General features: G+C 54.6%; 1 protein-coding gene and 1 long non-coding RNA gene across 5 annotated transcripts in view; one reads left to right on the top strand and one right to left on the bottom strand.

The window, feature by feature from the left end:
* Positions 1–269: 269 nt before the first annotated feature.
* LOC112814792 (uncharacterized) lies at positions 270–3,646 on the bottom strand. Of its 2 annotated transcripts, none has more exons than XR_003205865.2 (4): positions 2,776–3,646; positions 2,342–2,452; positions 1,025–1,166; positions 270–346 (listed from the first exon to the last, which is right to left on the bottom strand). It is a non-coding gene; the product is annotated as an uncharacterized lncRNA (long non-coding RNA). The 2 variants fall into 2 exon arrangements; XR_003205866.2 differs by having other exon boundaries at positions 1,025–1,188.
* A 139-nt stretch (positions 3,647–3,785) lies between these two features.
* SPG7 (SPG7 matrix AAA peptidase subunit, paraplegin) overlaps positions 3,786–22,721 on the top strand; it is a 29,838-nt gene continuing 10,902 nt past the window's right edge. For 2 of the 3 annotated variants that reach the window (XM_025860500.2, XM_025860502.2), the window contains exons 1-9: positions 3,786–3,992; positions 5,353–5,455; positions 6,666–6,755; positions 11,737–11,978; positions 14,090–14,229; positions 15,273–15,375; positions 17,164–17,289; positions 17,614–17,776; positions 18,104–18,277. In XM_025860500.2, coding sequence (XP_025716285.1) covers positions 3,810–3,992; positions 5,353–5,455; positions 6,666–6,755; positions 11,737–11,978; positions 14,090–14,229; positions 15,273–15,375; positions 17,164–17,289; positions 17,614–17,776; positions 18,104–18,277 — 1,324 coding nt within the window. In that variant the 5' untranslated portion in view covers positions 3,786–3,809. The remainder of the gene's footprint in view (positions 3,993–5,352; positions 5,456–6,665; positions 6,756–11,736; positions 11,979–14,089; positions 14,230–15,272; positions 15,376–17,163; positions 17,290–17,613; positions 17,777–18,103; positions 18,278–22,721) is intronic. The other variant, XM_025860503.2, reaches the window with a different exon arrangement.

Here is a 22,721-nt window from a genome sequence, read left to right on the forward strand (position 1 = left end):
GAAACCCAGCCTCTAGCACCAGGAAAGCTTCAAGTGACCGCAGCCCTGGCCAACGACCGGACCGCACCCTTGTGGAAGACCGAGCCTGAGCCGCCTGGCCAACTACACCCAGCTTCCCGGTCCTCAGAAAACTGTGTGACACAACGAACACTGGTTTACCTTGTCAAGTGTGGGGTCGTTTGTTCCGTATCAATGGATAGCGGATACGATCATCAGTACAGATTAGATGAATGAACTTGGCGTGTGCTCTCCAGAGCTCTGGGAGTTAACGGAATTTGGAGAGGAAGCAGCCCCTGCACTTTCGGGGTGCCCCCTGGACATCGGTCCAAAATCTCACACCCAGCATCTTGAGAAACAGAGGTTACAGACAGTCATACACACATTTCTGTACAGGTTTTTGCTAGTAGAAATGACTTTTTATCCTTTCAAGAACAAAATCAGTGATTATAAAATCCCATACATATGATGACTAAAACCCAGCTAACAAGCGATATGAGAAGAAATCATTCCTTTTTTTTTTCTTTTTTAAGATTTTATTTGACAGGGAGACAGTGAGAGAGGGAACACAAACAGGGGGAGTGGGAGAGGGAGAAGCAGGCTTTCCCTGGAGCAGGGAGCCCGACACGGGGCTCGATCCAGGACCCTGGGATCATGACCTGAGCCGAAGGCAGACACTTAACAACTGAACCACCCAGGCGGCCCGAAGAAGAAATAATTTCCTAAGAAAGATCTCTAGTTCAGAAACAAAATTTACCAAAACTCAAAGAAATGAGTAAGTTTATTCTGACGTTCTATAAGGGAGTGTATCTTATAGAAGACATCCTAAGATTAGCCAAATACGTCATTGTGGAGCAGGCCATTCCAAGCTGTGAGACTTAGCCTCTGAGGAGGAGCTCACCAATATGATTATGGGAGCAGCAATCACAGTGATCGACTGCCCAAGGTCTTCAAAGGTCAGGGTTAAGTGTAGAAGCAACCGTGCTTAAAAAAAGAAAAAAAGTTTAAAAGTTTAGTTGCGGGGCACCTGGGTGGCTCAGTCGGCAGCTGCCTTCAGCTCAGGTCCTGGTCCCGGCGTCCTGGGACCGAGCCTGGCGTCGGGCTCCCTGCTCCGCGGGAAGCCTGCTGCTCCCTCTCCCTCTGCCTGCCGCTCTGCCCACTTGTGCTCTCTGTCAAGTGAAGAAATAAAATCTTCAAAAAAAACAAACCACATTTGAAGAACTGCACTGATAGTGTGTGCTCTCCCACAGTTTCATTTGCGTCGACATCCCAGGAATAAACTCCTAGATATAAATGACTTCCAGCTTCGTGGGCCGTTCTCACGAACGACAACCCCGTGGGAAACCCAGGGCTGCTATTAGCCTCACTTTGCAGATAATTACTATCCCCATTTTAATGATGGGAAAACTGAGGCTTTTGGAGAAGGCAGCAACTTGCTCAAGGTCACTCACGGTCTGAGGACAGAAGCCAGTGTTCTTCTGCCGGAGGCGGGCCCTTTGCCGTCACCCTGCACTGCTTCCCACCGGAGTGCCAGGCAGTCAGACCACAGCAACAATTTTAGTTCAGGCAGTATTAGTATGAGCGCATCTTACACTCTTCCCAAACATGTTCACGTTTCTTAGAGGCTTTGAGGCACGAATCCCCTGGAGTGGATGATGAGGGAACAGGTGAGTGTGGAGGGCCCGGTCACTTCCCGTCAGGGCACATTGCACAAGCGTTGGTAAGGTGCAAGGAACCACTCTCTCGGAAGTTACAGTCACAGGACTGGTCTGGGCAGAGTGAGAGCAGGGTAGAGCGAGCTGGAGAAGGGAAGGCAGTAAGTAGGTGGGGCAATTTACTTTTTATTTTTTATTTGTATGTCAGAGAAAGAGAGAGCACAAGCAGGGAGAGCAGCAGGCAGAGGGAGAAGCGGGCTCCCCGCTCGGAGCCCGACGTGGGACTCGATCCCAGGACCCTGGGACCATGACCCGAGCGGAAGGCAGCCGCTTAACCGACTGGGCCACCCAGGCGCCCCTGGGTGGGGCAATTTAACCAGCGAAAGAGGGAAGGGGGGTTGGGGGGGCTGGGGAGGAAGGACTGATGGTGAAGGAAGGTGGTAGGAGGAGAGGAGAAGCAAAGGAAAGGAAGTGAGCTCAGTTGTGTGAACCACCGGCAGCCCTGGGCCTAGGGGCTGCTCTCTCCACAAACCAACCACAAATAAGAACGAACCTCTGCAGAAGCACCAGCTGCTGGAGGGCTGAGCACCCGTCATCAGGACACTGAGCTTAAAAACCGTCCCTACACCTTCCTAGTTTCAGCAGTGAGGCAGGGGAAGGGTTCACACGCCGCGTTACTTTTATAATACCTAAGGAATAACGGGGGAGAGTGCAGGCCCAGAAACCAGTCAGAACAGCTCTGAGACCGTGCCATCACTTCTCAGCCCGGTTGCTTTTAATTTTTGAGTCTGTTTCCTCGTCTGTAAAACAGACATAAGAGTACCTCAGAGTTGTGAATATAAGGTATCTGATACGGGGGCACGTGGGTGGCTCAGTCGGCTAACCGCCAGCCTTCGGCTCTGTCCCGATCCCAGGGCCCTGGGATGGAGCTGTCAGGCTCCCTGCTCGGCGGGGAGTCTGCTGCACCGTCTCTCCCCACCACCCCCCTGCTCATGCTCTCTCTCAAGTAAATAAAATATTTAAAAAAGAGAGTGACCGATACGGACCAGGCACCGGTTAGCACCAGGATCGCTTGTAGGGGTTCGTGGACGACAGAGAGGTGCACGTTACCACACGCACCCACCTGGTCTGATTTTTCTACTAAACGAGCCGAAAGCTCGAGCAGTCTCAAAGCTGAGCGCTCAAGCGCTGGAAAAGAGGTGGACCGGCAGGAGCAGCGGCGGCCAGGGGCAGGGGGCTGGCTGGGCGCAGGGACAGTCTCCTGGGCCACGATCCCGACGACCGGCGCTGGGGACGACTTCTGACATCGTCGTGCCCCCAGCAGAAAAGAGCCGGTTAAGATGTTTAACTATCCGAACTGAAACCCCCGCAGGATGAGGGTTCGGCCTGCGCCAGGGCGCGCGGCCACCCTCCCTCCTTTGAAGCATGAACCAAGGGCAAGACCCTGCGGCCAGGGGCGCCCAGGGGGGCTCAGTCGTTGAGCGTCTGCCTTCGGCTCGGGTCACGCTCCCGGGGTCCTGGGATCGAGCCCCGCGTCGGGCTCCCTGCTCGGGAAGCCTGCTTCTCCCTCTCCCGCTCCCCCTGCTTCTGTTCCCTCTCTCGCTGTGTCTCTCTCTGTCAAATAAATAAGTAAAATCTTTAAAAAAAAAAAAAAGGACGCCGCGGCCAGGGGACGGGCAGCCGGGCCAGGGTCCCGGGTGGGGCTGGAGGCTGAGGCCGTGCGGTCGGGGACGGATCCGGGTTGGGATTCTGCGTCGGGGTCCGGGTCCGGGTCCGGGTCCGGGTCCGGGTGGGGGTGGGGGTCGGGGTCCCGGGTCCGAGCGCCAGCTCTCCGGGCACGGTTCCCTCGGGCTCCCGCGCTCCGCCCCGCAACCTCGCGCCCGGGCGGCCCTCTCCAGCAGCGACGCCCCCGAACCGCGCGGCCGCAGCACGCAGCCCGGCGCGGAGTCCCGGTTCCCTCCCTCCCGGGGTCCCCTCGCGGCGCCCCGCCCCGGGAGGCACCTAATCAAGCGCTGGGGCACGCCAGGACGGCCGCCGCGCAGCGGGCGCGGGGACCCAGCTCGGCCAGCCTCGACCGCGCAGGCGCCCCCCGGGCGGTCCGACCGCGCAGGCGCCCCCCGGGCGGTCCGACCGCGCAGGCGCCGCTTCCGGGCCAACATGGCGGCCGCGTTGCTGCTGCTGCGCGCCCTCCGCCCGGGCCGGGCCGCGGGGTCCGGGCCACCGCGGGGCCCCTGCTCGGGCTGGAGCCTAGGCCTCTCCCTCGGGGCCGGAAGGAGGGGCCGGCACTTCGTCCACAGGCCTGCGATCCGGCTCCTGGGGGCCGGAGGCCACGCCAAGCAGGTACCCGCCGACCCCGGGCCGGGCCCCGCCCATTCCAAGCCCTGACCCGCGGCGGCCCCCTCTTCCAGCTCCCCACCCCTCGGCGGGCGCCTCCCATCCCCGGGCGGGCTCCGCCCATTCCTCCCCGACCGCGGCCCATCCCCGGGCCCCCCTCCCCGGCGGACCCCGAGCGAGAGCGGCGCGGCCGGGTGCGGGGACCCCCGTTCGTGCGGAGAGGCCGCCCGGGCAGCGCTGGAGGAGACTCCGCACGGGTCCCAGCCTGCATTTTTCCAGCCCTTTTTTGGTGTATTGATATTTTCTGCTTGTGTGGTTGCCTTCCTGGCGTCTTGGGTGCCCGGCCCAGTCGGTGGAGCATGCGACGAGATCCTGGGCTGTGAGTTCGAGCCCCACCCATGTGGGCTGTAGAGCTTACTGAAAAATAAAATCTTTAAAAATATATTATAAGGGCCGCCTCGGTGGCTCCTATCCCGGCGTCCTGGGACCGAGCCCCGAGTCGGGCTCCCTGCTCAGTGGGGGAGCCTGCTTCTCCCGGGTGGCTCTCGGTCGGTGAAGCATCTGCCATCGGCTCAGGTCGTGGTCCCGGGGTCCTGGGATCAAGTCCGGCGTCGGGCTCCTTGCTCAGTGGGGAGTCTGCTTCTCTCTCTCCCTCTCCACCTGCTTGTGTTCCCTCTCTCGCTCCCCCTTTCTCTCTGTCTCAAATAAGTAAATAAATTTTTTAAAAAAGTTTTATATTTTTAGAAGATTTTATTATTTTTTTAATTTATTTGAGAAAGAGAGCGAGATATCACAGAGGTAGAGAGAGAAGCTGACCTGCAGCTGAGCAGGGAGCTGGATGCGGGACTGATCCCAGGACCCCGGGATCATGACCTGATCCGAAGGCAGACGCTTCACCTACTGAGCCACCCAGGCGCTCCCCACAAAACAGTTTTAAAAATTGAACCCAGTAAGAGTTTCATGGAGAACTGTTTCACAATTGGCTCACGTGGATCAGACCTCATGAAGATGAGCTCCACACGGTACTTGGCCGTTGCTCCAAGGGGGGTGACGGTTTTGTGTGGGCGAAGTACCGTGTGGCTGTATCTTATCTGTATCCTGTAGCTTCACGTGTTAATGGCCCCGAACTGACTGAGCACTGTCCAGTGAAGGTGTGCTCCAGGCTCTGCTCAGGTTAACTGTCCAGAAAACAAAGACCCCAAATCCTGCTGCCATTTTGGCTGGTGTTTCCCTCCAGTCCTCTCTTAGGGGCTCAACACGCACGTTTTAGGTCATAATTTGTTCCTGTTGTTCTACTTTACCGTAACTTGAGGACCAGTGTGAATTACAATACTGGCCGTCCTCTGTATTTTTTGTTTCTTTTCAGAGTTTGCAGCTGTGCCTGCGAACCCCAACCGTTGAAGGGTTCAGTGGATTGTTGTTGAAACAGCATCTAGTCCAGAATCCAGTCAGACTCTGGAAACTCTTAGGTGTGTATCTTGTGGAACACAGGTAGTAGGCACATCCTGTGACATCTGTAAATAAATCGGATAAAGCTGCTGGTTTGACACTGACAGCGAAAGGAAATCACTCAGAGGACTTTGGCTTCTGTTTATTGTGAGCCCTTAGATGCTCTAAAGTGCAGTTTACGGACAGACAGACTGAATAAGGTCTGAACAGGCCACGTGTGCTTACCTGAGTCGTCCCCCCTCCCCCTTTTTAAAAAAATCTGATGTATGGCAGTAATTGGGCTGCTTACAAGGTTTTCCATATTCTCTAGCCAGCTGCAAGAACATCTAGTAGGGATCTTCAGAGTGGCTCTGTATGTTTTATATCCAGAAGGTAACTACAAACAGCCCACAAGTAATTTATGTTTAACAACAGTTTTATCATTCAGTGAGACACCATGACATCCTCAAGAGAGATCTTAGGTCAGAGGACTTAGGACCTCCAGGATTGACAATGTGATCTTACGTCCCCCTTCTATCCAGTTGGAACCGGGAAAAGTGGAATCTCCCAACTCCTAAAGGCCGTTATGTGGCTTGGTGCCCACATGTGGTCAGCGCGTGCTCACCTCCTGTGTGTGTTTCCCCACTTAAGTGTACACATGTGCCTGGTGGCACATGCCTCACTCCCCAGACAGCCTGATCCCGTGTCCAGGGGCCATCAAGGTAGTCTCACTTGTGGTTCTGTTAACCTTGTGAAGAAAGGCACAGCTGTCATGGTTGGTGAGACTCTCTTTCCTCTCCTTTTAAACATTAATTCAGTTAGACGGTGGACAAGACCCGTGCCTTTTGTGGGAGGAGTGTTGTGTCTTGGTGATGGTGGCCCCTGGGTTGCTGTTGATGCATGTGTCAGAGCCACCGTGTTGCTCATTAGTTTAAATTAGTTTAGAGTGACTGTGATTATTGAAGGGGTTGTTTTCCAACAAGCTCATGAGACTTCCTCAGTATACATTCGTAAGGAAGTTTTATTCCCTTGCATTGCTGATTTGAATTACAAAGATACTCTGTAAGTTGAAATAGTTATTATTCTATAATTAGCAGCTACTGTACTAAGAATGATCATCCCAAACTTCTAAATCTTACTAATGTAGGTTTCAGATGGCTTCTGTTTTGGTTTGGTTACTGAAGAACATACTCTTCTGAGCGCTTCTCTGTAGGGGCAGATCTTGTTAAACATGTTCCCTATTCCTTGCAGGTGGCAGTTACTATTTTAACACCTCCAGGATGAAGCAGAAGACGAAGGACAATGATAAATCTAAGGGGAGGACCCCTGAAGATGATGAAGGTATATCTATTTGACTTTCTTAAATAATGGCTGCTTTGGTTGTCTGCACATGTGTGTTCTGGTCTCAGCAACAGGAAACCTGTCTTAAAAGTAGCATGAGCCCAGGGGTGGCTGCGTGGCTCAGTCGGTTAAGTGTCCAGCTCTTGGTTTCGGCTCAGGTCATGATCTCAGGGTCGTGAGATCGAGCCCTGCATCGGGCTCCACACTCACCGGGGAGTCTACTTGAGATTCTCTCTCCCTCTGTGCCCCCACTCTCTCAAATTAAATAAATAAGTCTTTAAAAAAAAAAAAGAAAGAAAAGTTAAAAGCAAACGTAGGGTGCACCTAGGCCCCTGTGTCTCCCTTACTGTGAGCACACCTACCCCCAGTCTTTAATGTGATTACTGGATCTTTTCCTTGCCTGTCCTTTAGAGGTGCTTCCATCAGCTCGTGGGTGCCTTGTCCTGTCCAGACATCTGAAGGCAGGCAGAATTAGAGTCCTCTGCGTGCAAAGGGTGAACCTCCGATCTGCCTTCAACTCAAGTGTTCTGGGGTGGGGAGGAAGGCACTTGGTCGGACCCACCCCACACAGGCTCCTGATGATGTGTAGACTTGAGAAGCAGCCCCCAGAGGAGAGGTTGGTATGGTGCGTGGCCTCAAGGAAGAAGTGAGACACATCGCTGTCCTGTGTGAGTGACCACTGTGTACTCCAGTTCACAACAACCTCACTTGCAAATCTTGAGTCTCATCTGTAGAATTAGGACTCTGATCAGGCAAAGGGTGAGGGCAATAAAAAGGTCAGTTTAAACTGAATTGACTCTAAGGTAAAAGCTGGCTCCTTGGAGCTAATGAGAATGGAAATTGCTAACCCACTGCAACAACTGGAGTGTGCTGAGCACTGTACTAAGTGATTCATATGTCTTCTCCATTAATTCTGTCCTCATAATTACCCTGTTACGGTCCCCTGTCCTGTGAGGAGTCTCCAGAAGGGCACACAGGTGGAGAGATGGTTGTCTTGCCAAGGAACTGCCTTGAACTTAGGTGCTGATTTTGTTGTCCTTTACTTATTTTTATTTATTATTTATTTATTTATTTGAGAGAGAGCATGACCATGGGGGGGCGGGGCTGGGGGAGGAGGGGCAGGGGGAGAGGGAAAAGCAGACTCCACGCTCATCAGGGAGCCTGACAATGTGGGACTCGGTCCCAGGACCCCAGGATCATGACCCTGAGCCAGAGGCAGACACTTAACCAACGGAGCCACCCAGGTGCCCCTATTTTTTATTATTATTTTTAAAGTAATCTTTCTGCCCAATGTGGGGCTCGAACTCACAACCCTGAGAGTTGCACACTCCACCGACTGATCCAGCCAGGTGCCCCCAGCTTCAGGCTCTTTTGGAATAGGTCTTAACTCCTGGAAACCAGTAGCCATTGCTTGGGTTCGGTTTAGATATTCCTGGTTTCAGGCTTCATGGGGCATCCCTTTGGGCAGTCACTCATTTCTTTTGCTGACAGAGCTCCTGGGGAACTTGGCTCTTCCTCAGAAGGCTTCTGGGTTAAAAGGTTTTCAGGGGTGGAGGATGAGGATTTGGTTCATCAGAAAATCTACAGGATTTTGAAAAACAAACATCAGTGAGGCTGATAGTGGCAGATATTAAAATGTGAGTTAACGTGTTGGTCCAGTGATAGGTAGGAAGTGTAATGGAACAAAATAGAAAATCCAGAGGCAGAGCCTGGTTTATCTAAGAATTCATACATAACTGCAGTGGCATTTCACGCAGTAGCAGAAGGGAAGCTTGTGTACGAAATGGTGTGGAATAGTTGCTGTTACTTGGAGAGAGACTATTTCACATGTTCCAAAATAAATCCTGCATGGATGAAGTCATTAAATCTAAAAAGCAAAGGATGAAAGAATCTGAAAGAACCTTGGGGGAAAATTTCATATCTCAAAATCGTAACTGAAGACAGCGGTAACGATGAAGGGTTTCCAGTAAAGGAAGAGGTGGTGGGCAGCGAGCGTGCTGGCAGCCTGCCCGGCGCGCGGGGTCCCAGCCATTGTGGCGCAAGGGACAGCAGAGGCAGAAGGAGGAGTCTCCCCGCTTCCGTCCCTCGCTCTGTCCAGCAGCCGCGCGCGTCCAGGGTGTCTGCAGCCTCTGCCCTCTTTGTGCGATTGCTTTGTAGTTGGTAGTGTAAGTTAGTTGAGAAGATGGGATGAAGCTCGTGTCTGCTGAATTTTCATGAGAGGGTAACGACTTGCTTGACCAGAGTGTTTTCCTCTCTGTGAGAACGTGCCGTGGGTCTCCCTGGTTCTGCTGCGCGCTGGTGAGGGTCTGGCTCGCTGGGAGCGCCCACCACTCTGCACACAGTGGGCACAGCCCGGGTCTCACCCGCAGGGTCTCGCCCGCAGGGCTGGCGGCGGTCTTGAATGAAGAGCCAGTCCCGGAAGCTTGCGTGCCACGTGGTTCTCATTTAGAGCCCATTCTCCAGAGACACGGGCACAGGGGTGGCGAACAGTGTTGGCAGGGCCTAGGAGCTGGGCAGCCCCCGCAGGGACGAAGTCCTGTGTGTCTTCACTGGCGGAAAAGTGCACGAAACTAAGACCGAGGGCACATGTCAGTAGGGGCGGTCTGAATAAGGCCGGGGGGCTGCGTCGCTGTCCGGGATTGTAAAAAGTTACTGCTGGAAGCAACTGGGCAGAGGATAGTTTTGTGTTACTACCTAGGATTACACGTGAATCTACAGTATCACATAATAAAAGTGTAGCTAAAAAAGCAGTTGCTGGAGTCTCCAGACCACTTTGGTGCTAGTTGCTGCTTGTTCCTGAGGTTGAGGATGCGCCGTGGGTGTTCTCTGGAGTTGCCGTCTCCATCTGGGGTGGGCCCAGCGCCGGCTGACTGTTGGAAAGAACTGGACTGTCACTGCAAGCCTCATAAGCTTCTCGCCACAGTGCCCGCGTTCAGGGTTAGTGAGAATAAGTTCTTCCAGAAGGACTTCCGGACAGAAAACCTGGGGCAGCTCTGGAAGCTATCTCCCTGAAACTCTGCCGTTGTCGGTCACTGACCTGTGTGTAGGTGGCTGATGCAGGGCGCCCTGGCAGTGATGGACGCCACCCCTCTGAAGAGGGATTTTGGCACCAGAGGTTTCTGGGGGGGGGGGGGGTCTGTCCAGTGGTGGACAGTCGGGTGGCCAGGAGGCAGCAGTGTTTCCCTGGGCTTAGCCCTCGGCTCTCCGTGAGCCTGTCGTTAGCGTCAGGAGCCAAAATAAATGTGAGAGCTGCCGGGAGCACTGCGCCCGAGGGCAGCCTTCACAGATGCAGTTGGATGCAGCCGCAGGGAGGCGCAGCGGAGGAAGGGGTCCTTGAGGAACAGACTGATGAAAGGCCATTTTCCAGTTAGACTCTCAGGGTCAGATTTTGTTTCATGTCTCAGACCTCACACATCTTACTTTCATGGAGCCAGTCTTCTGTCTCACACCCCCCCTCCCCCTTTTGTCTTTCTCAGACTGGCCCTCATAATTTCATACCTGACCAACACTACAGATACGTGGGGTTTTCCTTTGTTTTCAAAAGATTTTATTTTTGGGGCGCCTGGGTGGCTCAGTCGTTAAGCGTCTGCCTTCAGCTCAGGTCATGGTCCCAGGGTCCTGGGATCGAGCCCCGCATCGCGCTCCCTGCTCAGCGGGAAGCCTGCTTCTCCCTCTCCCACTCCCCCTGCTTGTGTGCTCGCTCTCTCTCCCTCTCTGTCAAATAAATAAAAGTCTTTAAAAAAAAAATGCCTTTCAGTTCCTCTAAACGGATGGCCAGAGAGGAGGGTTGTGTGTCTGTGGACGGTACGCCTGCAAGCAGAGCAGAGGGAAGTGGGTAGACACGGAGATCCAGCTGCGCTCTTATCTCTGGAGAAAGGACCACACATGCACATGCAGCTTGGGCTGAGCCCTATGCCCGTGCGGGACCCTCCGTGCTCTCCCCCCGAGTGGATGCTGTGTTTGTGCGGGAGAAGTAAATGGTGGAAGCTTTGCTTGCTCAGATTGGTCGGGGCCGTCTTGGGCCGGACTGGAGAAGGACGGTACATGCACTTCTCAAAAGGAATCATTAACGACGGGCCCGGTAAAGTCTGGATGGAGTGTCGGGAGGATGGGTCGTACCGCACAGGTGAGGGCTGCATTGTAGTCCAGGCCTTCTGGTTTGGAAATGGAGATGCCAGATGCTTCTAAGGACTGGCGGGTGGGCCACCGAGGAGACACAGCATCATGGAAATGCGGTGTGGAGACTGCCCTTCGTCCCCAGCAGGGGAGGGGCTTATCTGACCGGCTGGTTTGGGAGGAAGACTGTGGCCTGGCCTTGGGTGGCTGTAAGCAGGACTCTCCCGTCCGTGCTGTGGGCCTGAGGGAGGCGACTCCTGCTGTCCTCCTGGTCCTCCCGGTGTGCTTACTCTTCCTTCCCTCCCGGAGCCTCCCCGTGGTGGCCGTGCTGGGAGTGGTTCTCGCAGTTCCTTATGCTGTGTGCTGATGGCCTCCCGTGTCACCTCCCAGGTGTCCATGTGCCCCAAGGTCAGGGGCTGAGTCTTGTGTCTTTTTGTCCCCCAAGAACTGGGCACAGTGCAGTCTGTATCCTAATAATGTGATTATTTATCTGATGGTTTGGATAAAGAGTTGGTTGCTGGGAACCTTCTTGAATTAAGTGGTTCCCCCCATATGTCGAGGGTAGGTGGCTGTTGGAGAAGGGAGGGCAGACGGTGGTAAAAGGTGTTTCTTTGTTGTTAACGGGTTGCATGTGTGCCACACGCACCATGGGTGACCGTATGACGTCAGGGGTCGAATGTGCCTCCGGTGGAGGGCTTACCACAGAGATACAGCACATGCAGGTGCCGGGAAGCTTCTGACCGTAAAACTGGCTTTGTGCTCTGGGTAGACGTGACCTCGGTGAGTGCAGTGTTGGCGGCCTTGACTGGCGTGTGATGAGTATCTCTCCTGTGTCTGTCGCTCCCCCTGGTCACCCTGCCTGCAGAGGAGAGGAGACGCAAGGAGAGAGAGGACCAGATGTACCGCGAGCGGCTGCGCACCTTGTTTGTCATCGCCGTGATCATGAGCCTGCTGAACGCGCTCAGCACCAGCGGGGGCAGCATTTCCTGGAACGACTTTGTGCACGAGATGCTGGCCAAGGGCGAGGTGCAGCGCGTGCAGGTGGTGCCTGAGAGCGACGTGGTGGAGGTCTACCTGCACCCTGGAGCTGTGGTGTTCGGGCGGCCTGTGAGTGAGGGCGGAGCCCCTTTCCCTTCGTCCCCACTGCCCTGAGCCGGGCTTAATGTGCTTGAATTGGGGACAGGAGCTGGGGGGCCTGCAGTGGCGGGTCCTGAGGTCCCGCCCTGTGGGTCTGGTCCTGGCTGCGGGTTAGCACCCAGGGCAGTGTGGGCAGCTGCTGGTGAGTCGAGGGGATTCCTGGGGGCCCCAGGGCAGGAAACTGTGTGCTCTGTGAGGGTGGCTGAGAGTTGGGGTCGGGCAAGGGCCTGCTCACCTCCCCACCTCAGGTGCCCCCAGGAGGGAGCCCAGTGTGCTCACCAGAGGAGGGGCCCAGAGGGTGGGATTTGGTCCCAGGGAGAGGGCTGGGCATTGGAGGTTGGGGGGGGGTCCCAGAAGCTGACTCTGAATACCTGCTGTGGAAGCAGTCACCATCCCCCCCACCCCGTAAGCACAGCACCGGCAGGCCCAGGAGAGGTAGCGACATGAGACTATTTTCCAAACCACTTCCCTGATCCTGTTCCTTGGTCATCTCTAGACTGACGTTAAGAGCTATTTTATTAGTATTTTATTTTATTTTATTATTTTTTTAAGTAGGCTCCACCAGCGTGGAGTCCAGTGCAGGGCTTGAACTCACGACCCTGAGTTCAAGACCTGACCTGAGATCAAGGATTGGACGCTTAACCCACTGAGCCACCGAGGCGCCCTTTATTAGTACTTTCAATCCAGGATCACATCAAGGACTAGGAGTTATATTTAGTTGTCATGTTTCTTTAGTCTCCTTTCCATTTTTCGTTAGAGGTTTGGGTGGTGGAGACACTGGACCAGGTAAAATGCTGGGAGACAGGTGTCCAGTGTGGACACACTCTGCTTATGGGGAGCACAGGTGGACTACTGGCCATAGCACTGGGCCCCTCATGATAGCATCAGGGGTGCACCCCAGCCCCTGCCCGGGTTCTGGATTGGGCCGAGTGCCAAGCACTGTGTTTACAGCTGGTTGTTGGTTTACAAGAGCTTGTAATTTAGTTGGGGTGACAGGCTCCTCCTGGTCCTGCATACCGCGTGAGCTGGGTGACCTTGCAGAAGCCCAGGCGGTCAGAGGCGTGGGAGTTGAATTGGCCTCTGGAATCACATTTTGCTTTTGGCTTCTGGCAGAGAAAGAAGGTCATTGCCACGTGTTTCCAGTCTATTCACCTGGCTGGGCAGGTGCTTGAGTGACAGAGGCATGGATGAAGTCCAGATCAGACATTCGGGGTCTGTTAGGTTAATCCAGCAACTGAGGCCCCTGGGCATTCCGACGCAGATGACGATCAGTGTGTCATGGCTGGTGGGTGCCCCTAGCTGCCTCTCCCATCTGGCCCCGTGACCCCGTGACATGCAGCCTGGCCGGCCGCTCATTTCACACAGAATCTTCTGTGGCTCTCAGCACCAGGGGAGAGTCTGGTTGCTCCATGTAGATTCCACAGTGCGTTTAGAAGCTGTGCTTGGAACAGCTTCATTCTAGAAAGCATCTGGACCAGGCCCTTAGGAGAATGATGTGGGGCTGGAAGGCTGCCGTCCAGGCCGGTGGAGATCAGGATGGCCCCTTGGTGGGTGGCTCAGGTCAGCTCACAGAGCAGGGATTTGGGGACCCAGCATGGACTTCTGGCTTGCTCTGGAGCCTCCTCTCAGGGATGCCTGTACCCCTGGAGGACACTGCACCTGCGCACAATCCCTGAGCCTCTTCTCTAGCCGGGAGAGGTTTACTGAGAAGAGAGAAATCCACTTAGCTGAGTTTCACATTCAGCCAGTGGTGAAGCACCAGACCTGTGTTCTTGCCTTAGCGAGTCGCCTGCATCCCGGCAAACATCTCGTGTCTGTGGTGTGTCTCTGTGTTCTGCACACACAGCTGAGGCTGGGTGGTGAGTTTAAAGCCTAAAGCACACCCTCTGTTTTCTTAAATGTTCCTGTTAGTGAAAGCAGAGCAAGCACATGTATGGAAGTTTGTTGTAACTGGGATCTGGACGTGGTTTCTGAATGGTAGATGGACGTTCAGCTCCGGAGCACCGCGGGGTGTGGGTGCGTGTCTCACGGCTGTCCTCAGCCTGCGTGTCACCTGCACTGTCTCTGCTCTCTGCCCCCAGCGGCTGGCCTTGATGTACCGGATGCAGGTGGCGAACATCGACAGGTTTGAGGAGAAGCTCCGAGCTGCTGAAGACGCCCTGAGTATTGAGGTCAAGGACAGGATCCCGGTTTCCTATAAGCGGACGGGATTCTTTGGAAAGTATGTTGGTCATTTTTTGGCTCCTGACCTAAACCAGGCTTGGCTTTGTAATGTGATAACAAGCCACCATCTCACACTGGCCTTGCCTCCAGTAAAGCTGCCCCCATGTGGGAGGGCGAGTAGGCGTGCAAGCCAGTGACCACGCGTGGGGCTGGGCATCGTGGGCCTGGTGGAGCGTCTTTCACTTTCCTTAGTTGTTGGTTCAGTGCGTTGTGAGGCTGCCGTCTTGGACAAACAGGAAAATGGAACAGAGAGGGCAGAGCAGGGACGTCCAGTAGAAGTTCTTGCTTCCTTGTGGCAGGTGGAAATGGGGACCCTGTTGGGCCTGTGGGACCTGCATCTCCTTAGCGGGAGCACATGAACTTGCAGAGTCCCGGGGGGTTTCATGGCACACTGGGACACCAGTGGCTGGAACTCGTGTGTGGGGAGGTTCACTTGTGGACACGTGCCCACACTGAGAGGACGCGGGATGCCAGTGACGGCAGGCATTCCTGAGAGGTAGCCGTTCTCTCCTGAGGGTGCAGGCCTCCAAGGCTGAGGGGCCGTGGGCAATGGCGGGAGGTATGGCTGGAGCCCTGGGGTTTACTCTGTACTGCTCTGCTCCCTTGCTGAGCAGGGAGCCCGATGCGGGGCTCGATCCCAGGATCCCGGGATCATGACCTGAGCCGAAGGCCGATGCTTAACCACTGAGCCACCCAGGTGCCCCTGATGGCCTACTTTTGAAAACAAAATATATCACACATGAAAATCTGTTCTTTTGGGCATTACCAAGAGGCTCTCGATGACCCGGTCAGTGTGCGGTGTCCGCGTTCTGGCTTTGCACTGTGGTGAGCTGCTGTATCCGGCGTTTACACGCTCCGTGGGACGGCCTGGGGAGGGTCACGGGAGGAGAGGTGGGCGAGGAAACCCATTTCCACAACCATCTGCTCTGCACGCTGGTCTCAGAGTGGGGGTTGCTCTCGTCGTCTGTGAAGTGACCGTGGCCCCTGACATGAGGCGTGTCTGTGCGCTGCCTGCCCATAACCGCCCCTCTCTCCTGCTAGTGCCCTCTACGCCTTGGGGATGACCGCCGTGGGCCTGGCCATCCTGTGGTATGTGTTCCGTCTGGCTGGAATGACAGGAAGGGAAGGAGGACTCAGTGCTTTTGTAAGTTATGAACATCCCATCTCATTGAACCCATGGTCTAGGGTTTGTGCTCGTGCTTGCGGAACACGCTTCATGTAAATCGCAGTGAACGTTCACCTGTCACAGAGGCCAGCCTGGAGTCGTGTCCTGGGCGGTTCCTCTTTCTTTCTGCTTGGCCCCTGTCCCTTGACTCTCTCCCTGACTCTCCCCCTGACTTGTGGGGCAGCTGAGCCAAGCAGGTGTGTAGGCCAGTTTATTCTACAGTTTTTCAGGAGCTGGGCATGACTTATTTTTTGGTTTCTCCTACTAGCTAAGACACTGAGAAATTTTTAAAGGTTGTCTTTATGTTTTTATTTTAATTTTTTTTTTAAAGTAACCTTTGCACGCAATGGAGGGCTTGAACTCAGGACCCCAAGATCAAGCATCACATGCTCTACCGACTGAGGCAGCCAGGCGCCCCAAACCTTAATACGCTTTAAAAGCATTCTCCTGGGGCGCCTGGCTGGCTCAGTCAAAAGAATGTGCAATGCTTGATTTCAGGGTCTTGAGTTCGGGCCCCGAGTTGGATGTAGGGATTACTTTAAAAAAGAAAAAAATTCTCCTGTTGTGGTGACCTTCATTGTAACATGAACTTTCCCTCCCTGGCAGGTTGCATATGGCCAGTTAGCCCATCAGCAGAGGAGCTGGGGAGGGGCTCAGGACCTGCTTGGAGCAGGTCTGCAGAGGGTACCTTCTGGTCACCTCCCCGGGAACCAAGACAGATTCCCACTGAGACCAGGAACGTGTTCCTGTCTGTAAAGACTCACACCCGTCTTGCATATTTGGGGCTGGTTATTTATTTATTTAAAAAAATTTTTTTAAGATTTTATTATTTGACATAGAGCAAGCACAAGGAGGGGGAGCTGCAGGCTCCCCGCTGAGCAGGGAGCCCGATGCAGGGCTCGATCCCAGGACTCTGAGGTCATGACCTGAGCCGAAGGCAGACGTTTCACCAACTGAGCCACCAGGCGCCCCTATAGTCACTTTTTATTTATTTATTTTTAAAGATTTTATTTGAGAGAGAGAGACAGAGCACGAGCTGAGGGAGAGGCAGAAGCAGACTCCCTGCCGAACGGGGAGCCTGATGTGGGACCTGATCCTGGGACCCTCCCTGAGATCATGACCTGAGCCGAAGGCAGACGCTTAACCAACTGAGCCACCCGGGCATCTCAGGGGCTGTTTATTTTCCCTGCGGTATTTAGATAGTACTGTGATAAATCTAATGCACGTGTGCCTTTGGAGTGCCTGTCTGCCTGGTGTGCCTCCTGAGGCCGAATTTAGCTCAAGTTTGCACCCCTCACCGAGAGCTTTATCTTGCCTGATTGCTCTCCAGAAATTTACCAGCTAACATTTCTACCACACCTTCCCAGAGCTGCGTGTTATTACCCTACCTTTATAATCAGAGAGTTCCACAGTAGTAGGAAAAATCACATGGAAAAATATAGTTTATGTGCAAAGATATTAAATTACCTCGTTTGGGTTGGGGGTGGTTTATTTATTTATTTTTTTTAAAGCAAATTGCTAGATGCTAGATTTTCTTACTGTTAGCGATGCACGGTAAACATTCCCCCTTGGATGCCTGGAAGGTGACTTTGGGTCCCATCTGCCTGAATATGTAGAGAGGGTGTGGGAGATGAGCGCCGAGCCGAGGGGAGGGGGGGCCCCTGGGACACGAAGCTCCCTCGTGCCTGCAGGCCCAGCCCAGGGGTGCTAATCTTCCCTGTTGTGCTAGGAGTCACAGCACCCTGCCCTTTGTTTTTTTCTGCCCAGAATCAGCTTAAAATGGCTCGTTTCACAATTGTGGATGGCAAGACGGGGAAAGGAGTCAGCTTCAAAGATGTAGCAGGGATGCACGAAGCCAAACTGGAAGTCAAAGAGTTTGTGGATTATCTGAAGGTGGGTGCGCGAGCCGAGCAGGAGGCAGACACGTGCGCCCTCCTTGAGGGAGGGACTGTCCCAGTCAGGCATGTGCTGTATCTGCTAAACCAGTGGGGCAGGCTGCGTGCAGAGCCCTGAGCCAGTAGTAGGGCTGAGAGCCCGCTGCTGGCCGCACCCTGCGCCGTCTGGGACACCTGGTCACTGCCGGAGCTCTCTGCTTTTCCCAAACCACATGAAGCACAACTGATTCGTGACAGTGCAGGAGCTGATCGCCACGTGAGTCCTCTTGGAAATTCTCTCAAACACCTGTGACTAGTGTCCCATGATCCGTTGCTTTTCCAGAGTCCAGAGCGCTTCCTTCAGCTTGGCGCCAAAGTCCCAAAAGGTGCACTGCTGCTCGGGCCCCCCGGCTGTGGGAAGACACTTTTGGCCAAGGCGGTGGCAACAGAGGCCCAGGTGCCGTTCTTGGCAATGGCCGGTCCAGAGTTCGTGGAGGTCATTGGAGGTTGGTATTTTCTGGGGGGCTGTGGACAAGTTTGCCCAACCATCTGTGCAGGACCCTTCCTCAGGTGGCCGGATAGACGGGGACATGGGGGGACAGGGAAGGACACGTGAAACCCATGTTACTGGCCATGTTTATGGAGGGAACTGGGTAGTGATGTTCTTTTGAAGCTGCTTCCATGTGCAGCCTGGGGTGTCCAGGAGGGTGAGCGTCCACCAGGGTGACTCTGTGAGACCTCGGCATCCTCAGTGGGCAACTCTGGTCCCTGGCACAAGAGTTGGGCTCATCTCCCATTATCTGTCCAACTCCTGGTCCTCTGTGTCACCTCAGGCCTTGGCGCTGCCCGCGTGCGGAGCCTCTTCAGGGAAGCCCGGGCCCGGGCTCCCTGCATCGTCTACATTGACGAGATCGACGCTGTGGGCAAGAAGCGCTCCACCACCATGTCTGGCTTCTCCAACACGGAGGAAGAGCAGACACTCAACCAGCTTCTGGTAGAAATGGACGGTGGGTGCTCCACACCCCCAGTCTCCTCCTGGGCAGGGAAGGGTTTCTTCTTGAGATCCACTTTCTAGATGGACCACGTGGCTGATGTGTGATGCAACCTTGCCCTGATGCTCACTGGCATTTCATTTTCCTGCAGTGACTGGTCTGTGTTTCTCCACCATAGCGCCTGACACGGGTGTGAGTGTGCCTAGCACTCCCCGGCAGGTAGTAACAAGACAAAGCCAGTTGCAGAGGTATCTGTCACCTTGCTCCACTCAAGAAACACAGGTTTTAATTGTAAAGAGTCCAGGTAATAGTAGAAAAGACAGGAAAAAAACCTGGGAGCACAAAGGGCAGGGCAGGTCATGACATTGTTCCCAGTCTTGGGTAAACCCAGGGGATCGTGCTGTCTCTGATGCCCAGTGCAGTAAAGGGACTCGGGGTGCCTGGCTGCCTCCGTCGGGGGAGCATGCGGCTCGTGATCTCAGGGTTGTGAGTAACATGGAATGGTTTTTTTCTTTTTTTAAGATTTTATTTATTTTAGAGAGCTAGAGAGCATGAACGGGGGTGTGGGGGAGTGAGAGAGAATCTTCAACAGACTCCAAGCTGAGGGCGGAGCCTGACGTGGGGCTCGATCTCACGACCCTGAGATCACGACCTGAGCTGAAACCAAGAGTCGGACGCTCAACCGACTGAGCCACCCAGGTGCCCCTGTTTATTTTGTGTCTAAACATATATAACATTTACCATTTTAACCACTCACAAGTGTCCACTTCTGTGATGTCAAGTACATTTTCATTGTGCAGCCACCACCACTGTCCGTCTCTAGAACCTTCTCTTCCCCGACTGGAACTCTGTCCCCTTTAAACACTGACTCCCCGGCGCCTGGCAGCCCTGCTGTCTCCACGGGCCTGTCATGGTGAACAGCGTGCGCGCCCCTCCGCCCTGGTGCTGGGGTTTGCACTGGCGTGGCTACGGGCGGCAGGGCAAGGCCTTTCCTCAAACGCTGATGTGCAGTCAGATGCACTGATGCATTTTGTAAGCTCTGCAAGCTCTACAGATGAAAAACCGAAGTGTCCTGTCTTAACCAGTCTGCAGTAAAGGCTGTGTTGTTAGGCGGTAAGGAGAACAGCGAGCATCTGGAGCTGCCCTGCAGACCCTTGCGTCCCATCTCTGACCCTGCTGCCCAGCACCATTTGCTCCAGGACTATTCTCAAGAGCAAGTTTCCAGGGAGGGAAGCTTCCACGGACTCCATGTCCTTGGAAATGTGAGTAGAGTGAGGCCCTGGTTCTGAACGCAGCTGTCGAGAAACCATCACAGAGGGGCCTCCAGGAGGGCCTTCCAGGCCAGATGGCAGGGAGCCCCCAACCCCTCACGCCACTTCTGAGGACAGGCAGTGCGCTGTTGTTGCATGGTTTGCCATTACCCTCGGGAGTCTCCGAGGTCCAAGAAACCACACTTAGTGCTTCCTTTGAACAGCTTTCCACAACCCCTTAATGCTGTGCCACCTTTGCTCAGTGTGGCTCTGGTAGTTTTGGGGTGCTGCAGAGATCTGGAAGATCCCCTCGGGTTCTGGTCATGAGGTCTCATGGCTGGGCCTGTGGGTGCCCGAGCCTGAGGTCTGTCTGCCCGCTGAGACCGGGACCGTGTGTTTGATGAGCCTCTGCTATCAGAAGTACCAGATTTTAATGATGGCGTCTGGTTGTCTCTTTAAAAGGGTGGCTAGGCTCTGCGCTATGGAGGGGAGAAGGGAGAGCAGGCTATCAGAAGTCCTCCGATGACTCACTGGCTGTCCGGGCTTCAAGTGTCCTCAAGTTCGTGTCTGTCCTTCGGCTCCTGCAGACGGCAGTTCGCGTGCAAGCATTCAGGCATGCTCCTGGACTGGAGGGATGCCGTGGGGTTCACGGTGGCCCCCGTTCGTTCCCATCCAAGCTCTGGGTTTTTGACACGGTCGGTGTGTGACCTCACCTGCAACTCTGTGGCCTTCTGTGTGCGACCGTGTGTCGTTCCAGGTGATGTGAAAGCCCTCGAGGAGGTTCCCACACGACTCCCTCTCTGAACACGGAGGCCATGGGAAGTAGCGTCTCTCCTGCTTATGTTGGTTGTTTGCACTTGAAGACTGAGCCCACCAGGAAGCATTTACTAAATGGCATCTTCCTCTGAGCCAAAGCGCTCTGTGCTGCCATGAATGGGGTGCTTCCGCCCCAGCACTTGCTTCTGCCCCTGACCCCCAGGCCCCCAGACTGAAGGCCCTTGTTGGGCTGGGCCGGCAGAGAACAGGTCCCTTTGTGTGCGGACAGAGCCGGGCATTCTCAGCCCTTCAGATGCGTCTGAGGAGTCTCTGTTAGTCCTTGGGGAGGGGCAGTGCTGCTTCATTGAAGTGCAGGGCACGGAGCAGACGCTGTGCCAGTCGTGGGAAAAGCTCACTGGAAGGAGAAACCCCCACTCACAGGTCAGGACGAGGCTGCACTACAGGACGGCCAGGCCACTTGGGATGGGCACCTGCGCAGAGCGCTGGGGTCCCGCCAGGCCACTTACTGGTGGACAGTCACCTTTCTATATCTTTAACAGCACCAAGTGCCCCTTGCAGTGGATACCTTCACCTAAGCCTCTGTGTTAGCAAGAGCCTATGGGGTCATGAGCTCCGGCCTCACACGAAGTCATTAGAAAGTCCTAGCTCCCATCCACATGGCCTTTTCCATTTTAATCTGTGATCTCATCTTAAGTTACTTTTGTAAATATGGGAGGGTTTGGTCATGGCTCCTTTTTATGCCTGTGGATGTCCAGGTCTCCAGGTCCGTTTGTTGAAAAGGCTGTTGCTTCCTCCACTGAATGGCTTTTGGGCCTCTGCCAGCACTTGGCCGGGCGTGTCTGAGAGTCTCTGAGCCCCCGGTGTGCCGCGCTGGCCGATGTCTGCTCCTCCGCCACAGCACTCGGCCCTCCTCGGGCAGCAGTCTTGGAGGAAGGTGCACTGGGTCCTTGCGCTTGGTTCCCTCAGCTGAAACTCTTGCGGCGGCTGTGCTTTGCTTTCTCCTATAATTTTTAGAACAAGCTTGTCCACATCTCCCAAAAGATCTTGCTGAGTTTTTGATAGGAACACACACATCACAGGAGAGCCAGGAGGAAGCATGGTGGCAGCGCCAGAAGCCGGTGAGGGCGCAGAGAGGCCGGACCCAGGTCCCCGTGTGAAACTCGATGAGCCTAATTTCAATAAAGCAGCCAGGGAGGCGTGAGCAGACACACTGCTGGTGGGAGTGTCCAGTGGGGCAGCCTCTCTGGGAGACAGAACCACACACACACCTCCCGTCTGACCCAGCACTAGCACTCCTGCGTGCTTATCCTAGAGAAACGTTTACCCAAGACCTTCCCTTACCTGTGGGAGCTGAAGGCTGGAAGCAGCCCGCATGTCCACCAGCGTGTGCAGCTTGTAAACTCGGTGTTTCCTTGTCCGGGAAAGAAACAAACTTCTCACACTGAACTGTCTGGATGGGTCTCGGGATCGTGGCTCCGTGTCGTACAGTGCCATTCACACGAGATCGTCAGAGACGGAGAGTGGACCACTGTTCTCCCACGGTCATTTTCGGTGTCAGTGACTCAGCCTTGGCCTGGGAAGGAGGTCATTTCGGAAGTCTGAGCAGGGAGTCCCAGCAGGTCCCCCGACCAGGGCTCTGGCTCCCTGCCTTGTCTGAGGAGCGAAGCTGCATCTGTCCCAGGGCCCTCCCTCCAGTCAGCCTTTCTGTGTCAGTGACGTCTCCTAAAACCATAGTGCGGGCAAATGCAGCATGGGGTCAGAAGCGTTGCACCTGCTGGGTGGTGCCTGCTTTTGCTTCCGGGTTATTTCAGAAGTCACGGTTATCACAAGCCATAGTCTCCGCTCGACATGAATGGGACTGGACCCATCATGGTGTCCTGGCTTATCGCATTCTAGCAAGAATGCACACGCACAGGAGTGTTCCAAGGACTTCCTTGGGAGTGGGGTGTGGTTTGGATGTCCTGGTGGCTGCTGCTTGGTGACTCGGGTGTCAGGTACTCGGTGAGGAAGTGCCCCCCCACCCCTGGCCCATGCGCTCAGCCAGGCCCCTCACTGCCGTCCCGGGGTCCTGGGGTGGGGTTCCTGACAGTCTGCCGGGAGGTGCCTCACACACTCTCAGGGCCTAATTCTCGAACACTTCTTTTAAATTTCACTTAACACTTCACAGGTAGTTTTAAATTGTACTTGTCAATGTCAGCCTATTAGGGATTTTTTTCATTAGCAAAAGATAGATCATGGCATTTTTGTTTGTTTAATTAAGTGGGTTCCACGCCCAACATGGGGCTTTGAACTCAAGACCCCGAGATCAAGAGTTGCACACTCCATTGACCCAGCCAGCCAGGTGCCCCTGAAATCTTTATTTTTTAAACTTTGTGTCTGGACCTTGTCACACATACATAAGTGCAGAGAGAGATGTGCAGTAACCCTCCACG

The sequence above is a fragment of the Callorhinus ursinus genome, unplaced genomic scaffold, assembly GCF_003265705.2.
Source record: "Callorhinus ursinus isolate GAN/ISIS: 27379988/994484 unplaced genomic scaffold, GSC_fseal_2.0 scaffold46, whole genome shotgun sequence".
NCBI lineage: Eukaryota > Metazoa > Chordata > Mammalia > Carnivora > Otariidae > Callorhinus > Callorhinus ursinus.